Source organism: Larimichthys crocea, chromosome VII, assembly GCF_000972845.2.
Source record: "Larimichthys crocea isolate SSNF chromosome VII, L_crocea_2.0, whole genome shotgun sequence".
Classification (NCBI taxonomy): domain Eukaryota; kingdom Metazoa; phylum Chordata; class Actinopteri; family Sciaenidae; genus Larimichthys; species Larimichthys crocea.
In genome coordinates this window covers 11,795,751-11,810,506 of record NC_040017.1, presented here as the reverse complement: position 1 = coordinate 11,810,506, position 14,756 = coordinate 11,795,751, and the positions used below count along the sequence as shown (strand labels likewise).

Here is a 14,756-nt window from a genome sequence, read left to right as displayed (position 1 = left end):
TTTAGAGATTATAAAAGGTTTGTTCATAGTTACATATATAAACAATGAATGAGACAAAACTGCATAAAGATATGAGATAAAAACAAATTCTGTTCGTCAGATAGTGTTTTGATAGTTCTGTTTTTAATACGAGTCATTATTAGATTGTGTATTACAGCTGGGAGTTAATGTTTAATTATTTGCTGACCTTTTGGTCCAAGAGTCAAATCTACTGCAAGAAAATTGATAGAAGTGATACACTGTGACGAGTGTTATCTCCCCACAAACTTTGTAGTCCTGAATACGTTCCAAAGAACTGCTGGAGCACTCTCCAGTGATGTTTATCTCTGCGGGTGAAATCAAGCCAGCCATAACTCAACAATTTCTTGATCCACAATGAAGCCTTTCGTTCAGTCCTGCCGTGTCCTTGGGTAGATTGTACCGAGGGATGAGGCACTTTCATTTTGCACTGCAATACAATCTTCCCCAGGAGTCCCAAATTACTGAACACTTCAGGTGTTACTGCTCGGAACAGGAGAGCAATTAGAATATAATATAGCACAAAAACTCGATTGAGCAGAATTGTCATATGACCTTAAACTGAAAAGGAATTTAATTATTCATGTTTCAATTTCTGTGACTCATCTTCAAACTTTTTTATGACTGTTCTTTTTCAGGGCCACCTACTATCTCTAGTACACAGACTCAGCAAGCTTTACATGGAGAAAAAGGACAAATCAAATGTTTCATTCGAAGTACACCACCTCCGGACCGCATTGTAAGTACATCTGGACTTTTTTTGTCTGATTTCATCTTTGTGTCAACTTTGCCTGATTTCATTCCAAGGACACTTCCGAAACTCTGAGCACAATGAGACAGTTCTTGGATCAGGCACCTGAACAAAGCACATTAGACAGAATAATGACTAGTCTTTTCTTCTATGTGTCTGAACTGTAACGACTGACTGAACTATTAATCTGTTAACTACACATGGACAGCACAGACATATAAAAATACGTTGAAGAATTTTATATGATTAGCTCCATCATATGGAAAGGTGGGTTTGAATCCTCAGTTTATAATTGAATGCATACTTATGCTCTGTTAGCACGAATCCTATTAAGATTTATGGATGTTATATAAACAGCCTACTCTCTGAGCACACTTTGCGCTTATTATTAATTTGTGTGTGTGTTTGAATATGCGTGTGGTTGATTGCCATACTTTGTCATCTGATGTGTGTTTTTTTTTATTATTACTATTATTATTAATGTCCAGCAATAATTAGCAACATAATTAATATCAGGTTTATTTGAGAGGTGTGTCTGAGGAGGGAGGCTTGGCTGCTGTGTCTTAAAATTCTTCTTGAGTACATCCTTGATTCCAAACTGTCAGTCCAGCTTTCCTCTCTTTTGTTTTATGTTTAAAGGAATAACAACTGTCAAATGGATGTTGTGGTTATGTCACATGAATAGTCACAAATCATGATTTTGTTCACAGTCTTTTTAAGATACAACATCTTTTATTTATACACATAAGGACACAGAATAAAGGCAAGGGAAGCTTGTCACTTTTGGCATTTTTGTATCCTAGATCCATTAACGGCATTCTTTCACTTGAACCAAGGCAAAACATTACAACATTATAACACTGCATTTCACAACTCTTTCAGCCACCTGTCCATTATTGCAGGCTTGAAGTTGAATGTGTTGTTTATTCTCTGTGTACCAATTTGTCTTTCTCGCGCTTTATCCAGTGTAATAAATGTTGTCGTTTGCGAGTTAAAAATCAGCAAAAATGAATAATTCTCACCCAAAAAAGCGGCTACTAAATGGCACGTGTTATATTATAATAGCACTGCATAAATAAGTCAAATATCTATTGTTTTCCATGCTTAGCATTACTCAAATTGTGTATCTACCATTGTACTTCATAATTTTGAGCCTTTGATGCCTTAGAATCTTCTCTGTCCCATTACGATTTTGTGAAGAGAGTTGGAAAGTATTGCTACTTCAACAAATAAGACAGGCATTTATTTGATGAAATAGGGTGTTTTCTAAAGAACCCAGAAATCTAAATATGCCAAATACCAACACATACTGTATGTGTTTTAAGTATAAAATGTTGAAATGGTGTCAACATTTTGCAGTGTGCAAGCTATGAGCTCTAACAAGAAGAGAGCTTCTCCAAAATGACAAAACAATTCCAATAAATGAAAGGTTTTTGTTAATGAGGTGTACTTTTTCAGGACAATCTGTATCTTGTCAATCATAGTTATTTATTGGATTCTTAAAAATGGCACTGCATGTCTCGCCCTGCTGTCTTATTTTCATCTAGTTCACACCAAGCACAGCTCTACAAATGGTTGCTTGAAGTCTCCCAACAGCCAAAATCCAAAAAGCACAGTAATTTAAATGCTGCAGCGAGAAGAGATCTGCCTAGAGTACATGCAATTTGCAATTATCCATCAAACATTAGCTCAGTCTACAGATGCCAAAGATATCTCAGCGAGCTGGCAGCTTGTCAGACAGAGATGAACAGCATCAAATGGCCAGCTAACAAACCACATTTTAACCACAACATTTTTCACCATAACAAGTGTTTTAACCAATCACAGTTGAATCATTTGTGTATTTCCACTGATTGATTTCTCTCTTGATACGTCTCCTGAAGTAGCTATTCACCAAACAAAATGACCTTAAGTTAATGTACTGACAACAGTAACATCAATACAACAACAATAAGAACATATATCCCTTTATTATTCAGTACTCCTCCTATTCATGGTCATCACCTGTCTCCATGGAGCCGTGTACAGTTAGCAACAGAATGGTGAAAATCGTTCAAGAACGTACAGGTTAAATAATATAATGACTATAGGTTAGCACCAGTCCAGTAAATACCTCATAACCGATACTGAAGTATCTCTTGAATGATTCACCAATCAGCACTGGGTAGATGTGTAAAGCACGTGTGTGGTGGCTTTGTCAGCTTTAACACTTACTACAGGTCCCTTGTTCAGGTTTTATGAGGGTCAGAGCTGGTTCAGGGTGACGGTAACCATGTTTCTATTCTTCAGTACTCTTACCATATATTATATATTAGTTATAGCTTATGAGCCTTTAACATCTGAGCAGACTGGCTAGCTAAAGCGTTTCACCCACGTATAGAGTTGTACAAAAGTATGTTTCATTGGAAATAATTCTGTTATTTTTCAAGTCCACAAGTCATTGTGTGTCTCCACAACCCTTTTCACCAGATTTTTAATGCACTATAGGCGTTTAGCATGTATGTTTTGTCATCTAATTTAATGTTTTACAACGCTCATTTTCATCTATTTAGCAACATCACTGATACCAGATGTATTTGTGTGGGAGGCCTGTGCGTTTATGCTTGATTCCAAACTATTTAAAGTGTCAGACCAGCATTTCTTTCTTTCTTTGTTTTGCTTGATATCTGCAGAAATGAAAAATGTGAAACATAAAATGTGATTATGTCAAGTCAATTTCACATTTTTTTTAGAGTTTTACAGTCTTTTTAAGATAAATCATTGTCTATTCTTATACATCAATAAGGACACAGAATAAAGGCAAGAAAAAGCTCTTTGAGTTAGTCATATTTGTATCTTAGAAGTCCAATAACTGCGTTCTTTCACTTGTGAATATACTGAAACACCTTGAGCCAAGGATGGAATTTTAACATTATAACACTGCATTCCAAAATTCAATTTAGCCACCTGTTCATTATTGCAGGCTTGAAGTTGAATGTGTTGTTTCTCCTTTTAGTACCAATTTGTCTTTCTTGCACTTTATCCAGTATGAGTCCAATTAATTAATTTTGTTAAAAATAAGCAAAAATTAACAATAGCTTATTGTGCGTATCCTCAAATACATAACAAAAGTAGTGTCTGCAACCATGGTATCAGCTGTCTTAGGCTGTAGTCAGGCACAGCGATGCTTCGAGCTAAATGCTAATGTTGGGATGCTAACGTGCTCACAGTGAAAATGCAAAGCTATGGACCAAAATAGTAGATATACTGATTGCAAAGCTTTTTATTTAATGTGTTGAAACCTGATTTGTTGTCTCTTTTTTGTCTTTTTTTGTCTCTGCTGTTAGTGCAGCTTACAGCTGCCTTCCTATGTCACTCCTGTGCTTATGAATGCATTTATTTCTGCACTCAATGCCTCAATATTAACTTTTAAAAGTGGTTGCCAGGTTAACAACCAGACACTTCTTTTACCCTGTGTATTTTCTCAGGCCTGGTCGTGGAAGGAAACTGTGTTGGAGTCAGGAACATCTGGACGCTACACCGTGGAGACTGTCACCACAGAGGAAGGAGTAATCTCCACACTGACCATGAGTAATATTGTCCCAGCTGACTTCCAGACCATCTACAACTGCACAGCGTGGAACAGCTTTGGCTCTGACACCGAGATCATACGCCTTAAGGAACAAGGTGGGAGCCAAGGTTCGACAAGTTCCACCTACCTCTTCGTCAAATCACATGACTGTGGTTTTCTAGATAGTGATAGATGGTGAAAAAGCTGTGATGTTTTGTCTGCATCACTTTGGTTGTGCCTGTGTTTTTCCATGTAAATGTGAAAATTGGACCGCAATTGAACAAACAGGTCATCTATAAATAATGTTTAAGCACAATAACGAATAAAAAAAAAAATCATTAATACATGTATTACATTTTAGTGTGTCATATGGTAAAAGTTCTATGTACATAAACACCATTTGCGATTTTTTTCCCCAATTCCATCAGAAATAAGTTGCTCAAAATTGCAGTTTTACCAAGTTGGAACTGCAAGACGGCAATGCAAATTTATACTGCATGGCCTAAATCCTGAAACGTTTGATCTACAGTACTGTAAATGTGATGATGACACCGATACATTCCTGACAAATTTATTTTCCGGGTTAACATTAACTGCAACTCCCTGGTAATATGACTGGTGACCCTTAGCATAGACTGCACCCTGAATTTTAAATACACTGTGCGACCTGCTTTCTTTATGTGACACCATAAAACATCTTCCATTTCTTTTGCTTCAACAATGAATACTTTTTATCTGTCGACCTTTTCCCCTCTACCGTAGGGGAGGTAGTGTTTTCTATCCACTTATCGCAAACGATAAATTATAAGCTGCTTATGTGAAAGTGACATTGATCAATGAAGACATTAAATAGGCTTTAATGGTGTAGGGAGAGCACTTGGTTGTTTTTGCATTTGTTTAAAATGCGAGAAGGTCATAAACGTGGGCTGGTAACTCAGATCATTAAAGTTCGCTTTAATGAGGACCTTTAATGTCGGAGAAGGTTTAACCCATTTCTAGTTGCAAATGCAACATCCCTGCAGAAACGTGATTATGCTTAAACCAATGCAGACACTCTTGCACTCTTTTCAATGAAAATAAAAACCCCTGGTTAAATTCTTCTGTCAGCCTAAATGAGTGTAAATTAAAAGTTGTTACACAATACGATAATGAGACAATATTAGTAGGAAAATGTTTACCCGCTCTGATAACAAAAGACTTGGTAATTAGTTCTCATTTGAATTTGCTGTCATTCAGGTATGTAGTGCAGAACTTGTGCCTGTGTGTTTTTTTATTGCATGCTAATAATGTCAAACTCATGTAGAAGGATAAAATAAAGCATATCTTTTCTTAGTTACTGTTTGCTGCAGAGACAGAAAAGAAATAAAGAAAAATGGCACATATGCATTCCTGAAAAAGAAAGGTGGTCTCTGTGTTCTGACCCTGTGCTGTCATTTACCCTGTACATTTGAGATGTTCGTAGTGTGTAATTATAGAAGGACATTTCTCTGTGTTGCTCTTTGCAGAGTCTCTCCCAGTGGCGGTGATCATCGGTATTGCTGTAGGAGCTTTTGTGGCCCTCATTGTCCTTATGGGCACCATCGGAGCGTTCTGTTGCACCCGCTCCCAGAGAAGTATGTTTCCTCTTCCCCGTTACATCCACAGAAGCATGCATGTCAAAGTACTGTATTGCCCCCAAGCACACAAAAAAATGTCCATCTACTCAAATGTAGATATTGTTTTTATATACTGTAAATTAATGGAAAATAATCTGCTGTTAAGTCTTTGGTCGTCTGCAAGTATTTGGTTTCTTATGTGAATCTAACAAAGAATTTACAAGACTGCTTTGAGAAATTACTGACAATAGCTGGAACATAGTGTCACACTTAATACAATATAAAATCACTTATTGAGATGGACATCTTTTTTGTGGTGCAGAGATAGCCAGATTGTAATAGAGGCTCATTCCATGCAATCTCAGTCTGGCTGCATTCGCTTTTGAGGCTATTTACATCATGCCTTATGTTCATTGCCACCCACCCATGTACCATGTACCAAGTGACTCAGGTTAGAGACAGTCAGCCGCTGTCTCTATCCAAGACCCAATTTGTGCTACTGGTCCCTTCAGCATGTCTATTGTCTGTATACTACAGAGGAAGCGCACCTGGTTATGCCCTCACTGCCCGTCTCCATCTGTGCTCACCAGAGAGAACTTGCAAGCAAAATTAAGACAGACAGAGAAAGTAAGACTTTATTATATGACAGTATCATCAGCATTGTCCCAAACAGAATGAGCCATGGAAAGGCTGTATGAGATTGTATGTGGAAAAAAAAGATAATCTTGTGTTGGCAGGAAACAAACGATTAATAATACTTTGTATTGTTTTCGGGGGGAAATGGGGAAGCTCTGACAGACCAAACCCATGGATCTTAGCTAAATTCTGTAATACTGCAAACTCCACTGGGGGAAATTATAAAGTCAACAAATACAGAATGGTTTTTATCCGGCTTACTGAGATATATGGGTCATCTGTTTTTGCCAGATCTGAAAGGAGTCGTGTCGGCGAAAAACGACATCCGTGTGGAGATTGTACACAAAGACCACAACGCAGCACGCGAAAACGAAGAGCACACCTCCATGAAACAGCTGATGGTGAGTGTGAGTGTCACAACATACTACTTTCAACTTTTTGTTCCCGTTTTTTAATGGAAAAAAATCACAATAGATGTGTACTGTTTTTCTAGATTTTTGCATGTCCTTGTTGAGCTGAGTAAATTAAATATATAGTTTTGTGTGTAACTGATGAGAAAGGCACGTAGGTACAGGCTGTAGTCAAGACATAGGGGCTATATTTATCGATATAATGCCACTAGCTCTATGAGCTGAACAGACCCGAATACATTGTAACTATATGGAGATGCTGATGCATACAGGGTAATCCTACAGTGGGTGTACTTCTGTATCTACATGCCTTCGAGACACACAAAGAGCTGTTTCCTCTTTGGAACTGTACCAGTGTTTTGGTTTTCATGTAGCTTGCTCCAGGGCTGGGCTATTTGCAGTGTGAGGTTTTGGATTAAATTTCCTTTCAAAAATACTTAATACAGTCGGTACTTGATGTTAGTGCAGGGAAATGAGCTCCGCTACCTTACAAATCTGCATTTTGTTAAGATAAATAAAAGATATTCATTGATACATTATTAATGCTCCCTGCCAGCCCTGAGTGAAGGTGAAACTTGTCTGACTGATATCACAAAAAAGGAGTGATAAAAGCGGAACAGTTCCATCTCAAAATGTCTTTTCATTCTGAGCGGAATAGTTTTTGGAAAGTCTTAATATGCTTTGCTTGATTTCTGTGCAGGTTGAACGAGGAGAGTTCCAGCAGGAGTCTGTTCTGAAGCAGCTTGAGGTGCTACAAGAGGAAGAGAAGGAGTATCAGCACATTAAGGTACGACTCGCGAGTGACGACAGCGTGAAGGCATGAACGCAGGGAGTGAAAGGTAGTGAGAGAGAACGCCTTTGGGGCAGAGAGTGGTCTTCATCTCTGGGACCAAAAATAGCTGAAAAGCATTAATCGCTCTCCTACACATGATTTTCCAAGAAATGAGTCCTGGGGCAAAATGAGTCCTGTTGGAGTTCTGACTTCTATTAATTAGTCTCCTATCAAAGGTGTTTCAAGAAATCAGAAGCTGGTTGGCCCTTGAGCTGTTATTTAAGCTATTTAAGGTTTAATTACACCATATAGATTACTTTTAAAGAACATATTGGACTGGGAGAAATGCTTTGTACTGCTGTCAGCAGCATTTCTAACCCTGTTCAGCGATTTACAGTGCTGTGCGATTACTTCACGTAAATGTGTAATTTTTCACGTAACAAATTCATTAAAGTAGCATTCTGTTCCTTTTTATTGTGTTACCTGTCATATCAAAACCACTGGGACCTAAAGATAGACTTCACTGAAGTCTCTTTATTACAGTCTGTATACCTTGTCCACGAACAAATTCTGAAACATTCATTTGTCCTCTTGTCCAAACCAATGTTGGCGTTGGCTCCCTGGATTGTGCTTTTGTTGTGTTTGCCTGCTTTACCTGCTCCCACTGGGGCCGGATTTTTTTGATCCTAGTTAATGACAGCGAGTACGAGGCGAGAGCAGAGGGGGAACTGAGCAAGAGATAAAGGCCAGACACAAACAATCTCCCTGTCTGCTGTCTGATAATGACAAGCATAACGAGGATCCTCTCAGGTTGTCTCTCTCATTTTCCCATTATGAACATTCTTCTTTTGGGATTTGCCACCATGCTCACTATGCTTGACATTCACATCCATTCACACAAGGACATGGGAAAACACACACACACACACACACACACACACACACACACACATGCCCTAACTGGACCCTTAGCAACAGCACACTGCCTGCAGCCTAGCAGACAAAGTGGCACAGCTGTAGCCTCGGAAGCCGTTTCAGTGCATACACAGAATCACAGACATTATGATCCATTTAGGTCCAATTAAAGCTGGTATGTGAGTGAACTTTGCGGTGACACATAAGATGCCAAACTCTGTATAAATCACCAAGTCCTGTGTAATTAGCCAGAAACATGCTTTTAAGGTTAGCATGGGGGTTTAATAAATCCTAGCACCAAGCACTGTTTTTCTCATGATGTACATGGCAGCCTGTTTCCATATTTATTTGAATGGTAATTACAGACTGACCTTGGCTCCTGTTGAGCTCTGTGAGGAATAAATCTATATAAACAAAAGAATGTTGTTCCTATTTTTTTTGTAATTTAATATTAGATATTTGTATCTGGTGTCTTTGATAGGACCCTACAAATGGCTACTACAGTGTCAACACCTTTAAGGAGCACCACACGCCGACCATGGCTGGGAATCAGTCCACTGAGCCGAGGAACCCCACCAACACAGGTACCCTGGGCAAGCAGCGGGTACCAACAGGCATGTCCTTCACCAACATCTACTCCACTCTGGGAGCAGGTCCCAACCGTCTGTATGACTACAGCCAACGCTTCGTGCTGGGTATGGGAAGCAGCTCCATCGAGCTGTGCGAGCGGGAGTTCCAGCGCGGCTCTCTCAGCGACTCCAGCTCCTTTATCGACACGCAGTGTGACAGCAGCGTCAGCAGCTACAGTAAGCCGGACGGCTACGTGCAGTTCGACAAAGACAGCAAGGCATCAGCCTCATCCTCCTCTCACTATTCCCAGTCCTCCTCTCAGAACTCAGACCTCACCCGGCCGCTCCAGAAGCGCATGCAGACCCACGTCTGACCACCTGGGAAGGAGGGTGTTTGAACGGGGTGTAACAAGCAGCCAGGATTGTAAAACTATGACAGAATCAGCTCCCAGGAGTCCCTAAAGTAACAATGTTACTGTTCCCTCACAGAGATCCAGGAGCTGGTTGGCTTTAACACACTGTGTGACTTGTTCAGACTTCTCTCAATGTCCCAGAAAAAAGTGGATCAAGAAGCCTTATATTTCCCTCCTGCTTAACCCATCAACCACCTCCTTTTTTAACCCATAACCAGAATTGTGCCACAGAGAGAGTATTTGCCAACACGGGGACAAAACAAGTTTGGAATTTGGAACGTTCAGTACTTGGATTCTGCAACAGGATTGTTAGCAGAGGGCAGGACTACCACAAAGGCTTTGTGTGACAATCGGCTCCTCTGGCAAAGACCTTTTTTTTTTTTTGCCTTTTGAAGATTGTCATTCATAAAAACTCAGCACGAACGGCACGATAATGAGTGCAAGCCAATGTCCTGCTGCTCACTTGTAGTTTGAAGCACAAAAACGAATGTGCATGTGGTTTTTAGTTGTTAAAGCGATAACTCTCCCCCCAGCTTCCCTTCAAACACTGTATGTTAAGCTTTCTTGTTGAAACTGGTCTCCTGTGTAGGTGGAAGAAAACTTTCTCCATGTGCCCACAGACGTCCCGGACGTTCAGAAGAACGGCTGTTTTTTTTTCTCTCCGCAGTGGTATCTGGGCCACAGAGCCGGGCAGATAAAGAGGGGCTGAGATCTCATTTTAAATCCCTGAGTCATTATTTTACTGTGACACTCTGCGATAAAGAAGTATCAGTGTACATATGTGACTGTAATTTCTTTTCTAGCGTCTAATTTTTGCCTCTATTTTTCCTCATGGAAGACTCTAAATGAGACACGAGCGCCTCTTCTTGTCCATATCTTCTTTGCCTTGAGGGTACATTTGAACTGTGTCAATCCAGACTTTGACTAAGTGAGATAGCATACACTATCAGCTCTTCTGTTGATGGAGAGCTGGATCCTCCATGGTGTTACTGCACCAGATCCAGCTCCAAGGCATACAGCAGGAAAGCCCACAAACTGCAACATATGTTGTACTTGTGAGTTTCTCCTGCCGTAGATTATCAGCCATATACTTGAGGGTACCTGTTGAATGAAATGTAAACATATTTTAGCTGAGCTTCTTATTGTGTGGTTATCCGAATGCTTTTGTCAATATCATTGTTGACACTGGAGCTTAGTGCATCCTGACTGCATACCTACCTGTAATCGTGCCAGTCATCAAGGGACATGAAAAGCAAATTTAAGAAACGCGTTTTATTCTGCTGTCTGTTGTTCATTCTTTTGGCTACTGTGGAGCTAATGGTGGCGCACTGACTCTTTTCGAGTGTTTGATTTTTGTTCGGCACTGTGTGTGACATATGAAATTGGATTTATTATTTAATCACTGACACTGTATTTGTTTTTTGTTTTTTTGTTGAGAGTAGAGACGGAGAGTAGTAGTTTAACTTGCAGCTACACAAACACTTCAACTTTAAAATGATTAAGAGAACCTCATTATTAAGAGTGCAGTGGTCATGCGCTGTGCAGGTTCTGTGGCAGAACACGTAGATGCTTGATCGTTGATGCTACCCCACAGGACAGCATGTCTAGTTAAATTTGGACCTCTAAAAAAAGATGTACACCCAACAAAGTCTGTGACTTGTCTCCTTAAGCTGTGTTAAAGCAGGCTTTTATTGATTCAAGGACAACCTTTTACAGTCTACATGGATCATTTCTTTAACAGCTGTAGTTACATCATGCATTACATCAAATTTGATTTTTAGCCATCAAAAGCCTCTTGTGTCTATTGGCATATTCAAGGTCTGTTCCCACCGTACTTTAGAGATTCGGCTTGTTTGTTGTTTGATCAGTTTGAAGGGTAAAGAGTTCCAGGAAAACAACAGCAGCTCGCAATGTCAGTGTCACTTTTGTTTTGTCAAATCAAACAAAAGCTTGACAGAAAATATATTAGGTTACAATACATCTTATGTAATTATGTGGTTTTTCAGTAGCCTATCTTCTATAGTGAAGCAGTCAAATGGGACGAACTGAGCTTGAAACTATGAAATCTTCCTCTAAACCCCTGGAAAAAAAAAAAACCCAAGCACGGCATTTCTAACAAAGCAAGTTGTTGTTGTAAGCACTTTACATATGATTATATTCAAACCATTTGAATGGGGTTTTCCACTTGAGTGGCAGTGGTTTGAACTCAAATTTTACAAATGGATTGGCGCCCATTGTACAGCTTAAGACAAAAAGCTCTGTTTCAACGCTGATAATCCAGCTTGGCACTTAGCAGACTGTATATAAATCTCTAATGCTGTCTTTCTCTGTATATAATTTTTTCCCTGGCTTTTCTTTTCTTTCTCGGTCAGATTTCATTATATTAGAGCTCAACAAATCCACATGGCATCAAAAACTGCACGACAGACAATCATTTTCTCTTTGTTTCCCTTCCAAAAATTTCATCAACCTTACTTGTTTCTCACAAATTACATGAAAGGCTTGTGTGAGCAGTTTCTCTTCCCCCAGATCTCACAGGGAAAACTCAGACTCTGTACACCGAGCACACAGGAGGCTATAGGATGAGAAGCTGAGCTTAGCTGGTACAGCTTTGAAGTGAGATGCAGTACAGGGTTATTATACCTTGAGCCCTTCAGAGAGATGCCCAGATGCCCAGCAATATATTGCATTTGGCACCTTGATGACTGTCAAGTAAGCCTGTGCCGTTTCTGATTCATTTTTCTCAACATTTATGAGAGCAGGATGAAATTCTTATCTTGATATCAGCAGCAGTCAATTACAGTGTGATTTAGTTTACATGGCACAAGACACAATTCATATTATTATTTGCATATATTATGCATCATTTGTGTCCGAATTCAACTGATCATATCACAGACATTCAGCATGTCTCTCCCGAAAAACAAAACAGATTTGCTTTCCTGTCCAAGGGGTCCAGTTTTACTTATCTGATGCAGGTCCCGCGCTCATCCAAACATAATGCATTTTCCCAGTCCAGAGAATCTGCACACTGCACAGTAAACAGATAAATATTTGATAGGCCAGCCTTCTGTCCCATCCCCCCATGGCAGCAGTTAGAGTGGGCATGAGGGTACCACAGGATGCGAGCACCATGTCAGTCTTTGGGAATCAAAGCCCATGTGAGGACAAAGTCTGCCCTGCTCACCTGCGGACGCCTCTCCGGCTGGTGCTGGCGCTGGCGCCGCCTGTTTGCCTGGCTACGAACACCGCACAGATGCCAGGGCAGAACAGATGAACAAACACAAAGACCCAGAACAATTACAAGGGGTTGCTGCCCTTTTCCTAATAAAAACAAAGCAACCCTTTCATAGTGAGGGATGCAGGGCAGGCTATTGTTCAGAAGACTAGCCAGTAGCACACTGGACATTTCTAAGGTTAAAGACAGAGGTTATGAGCAGTGTGAGGCATTTGTATTAGCTTCTCTGCACCACGGGCTTTATTATGTTTGTTTACTGCACAAAACTTTTTGGTTGGTCTAAATAAACTGGATTTTTAAAAAAAGAACAAAGAATCGCTGAACATTAGTACTGCCAATGTCTCGCCTATGCCTGCAAAGGGTGGTTTACATGAGGCTATTAGAAGTCTCCCTCATTGTATGATAGGTGTTATTGTCCACGATGGAACACATTAGAGATGGTGCCATTTGAAACACTGAATTGATCATCAAATACCCCTTTCTTTACTGTGTAAATGCTTTCTATCACTGTTTCTCTCTTTCTCTCTCACTTCTTTTCTTTTCTACCAATCAATACCTTGTTAGTACTTTAATAACAAACAACTGTAAGGAAAACGGCCTGGACTACATAGTATTTGCAAATAATCGTCAGTTTGCTTTAACCCGCAGGGCACACCAGGAGTCAGTGTGATTTGGTTTGCAGCATACGAGAAGTCACAGACAATAAAAAGAATTACAGAAAAGCATTTGAAATTCAAATGAGTATGCTTCTCTGTGATTGGTTGGATACTTCAATAATGCAAACTAGTTTGCAAATACTACACGATCCAGGTCTGCTGAAGTACTTACATTAGAAGGTCATTTGAAGAGTTTGTATAAATAGTGAACCATAACCATAATTGTAATGAAAAAACATGTAAATTCTACTGGGTAAACCACTATTTTCAGGCAGTGGCCCTCTGTATCTAAGAAAAAAAAAAGAAAATGGTTGTATTTTAACTGTACTGGTCTGTGAATCTATGATGCTTTTGCTCTGTATATTTGGAGAATAAAAATGATGTTTGAGTTTGTGTTTACGTCGTTACTCTCTGAGAATGAATGAGCTGTTTAAAGAGTGAGATTCACATGGGATGGTTTTACCTTTACTAGATGAATATTATTTGCTCAGCAGTGGGATATTTGTAGAGATTAAGAGGCTGTATTCACATACCAAGCCTTCACAATCAGTTTTTGGGAGACATTTTTGTAGATTGGAAACCTTGTGTTCATTATTTACATAACTAAAGGGACATTTCCAGTATTTCCATAATCACTAACGTCCAGCATTAGTCAAACAATTACCAATTCCTCTTTTAATAAAGTAGATTTACAATATCTAGGGAAAGATGTAAATTTTATTAGCCATAGTGAGACATTTAACAGCACCTTAGGTGAAGGAAACAAGGACAGTAACACAGCATCATGTACTTGACAACAATAACGCAAAAACAAATTAACCAAGAGCTGGAATTATAAATATAAACATAATGAACCTATATGGTCGGTTTGCTCAGTTCAGTAATTGCTGTCACAACTCATTACTTGTATATATAAATTCAGGCATTTCTACCTACCACATAGTCTGCTGCTTTTGGCTTCTGTTGAGTCTTCAAAGTTAGTAACAATGTTGCCTTGTGACAAACAATGACAAATTGTATTTTGATGTGTATAAGTAGTTGGTAGCATGTCAGTTGAGTCTGTTTTCACTTGAAACTCAATGTAGCACCATAAAGCTTTTTGTGATTTGCACTAAATACATCATAATAGCAAGAGAGGATGAAATGAAGAGGATGCTAAATAAGGGGGTGTAGAATTACAGCTTATTTACAGCAACAGCCGACGGGTGTAGCGGCACAAGAATAGAGACAATC

At 39.4% G+C, this 14,756-nt stretch overlaps 1 protein-coding gene across 10 annotated transcripts in view; it reads left to right on the top strand.

The window, feature by feature from the left end:
- The window catches only part of kirrel3b (kirre like nephrin family adhesion molecule 3b), a 163,113-nt gene extending 149,198 nt beyond the window's left edge, over window positions 1-13,915 (top strand). For 4 of the 10 annotated variants that reach the window (XM_027280488.1, XM_027280490.1, XM_019265325.2 and 1 more), the window contains 7 exons: window positions 657-757; window positions 4,237-4,447; window positions 5,825-5,932; window positions 6,452-6,541; window positions 6,842-6,957; window positions 7,661-7,747; window positions 9,129-13,915. In XM_027280488.1, coding sequence (XP_027136289.1) covers window positions 657-757; window positions 4,237-4,447; window positions 5,825-5,932; window positions 6,452-6,541; window positions 6,842-6,957; window positions 7,661-7,747; window positions 9,129-9,590 — 1,175 coding nt within the window. In that variant the 3' untranslated portion in view covers window positions 9,591-13,915. The remainder of the gene's footprint in view (window positions 1-656; window positions 758-4,236; window positions 4,448-5,824; window positions 5,933-6,451; window positions 6,542-6,841; window positions 6,958-7,660; window positions 7,748-9,128) is intronic. The other 6 variants (XM_027280487.1, XM_027280486.1, XM_010757104.3 and 3 more) reach the window with 6 other exon arrangements.
- Window positions 13,916-14,756: the final 841 nt, after the last annotated feature.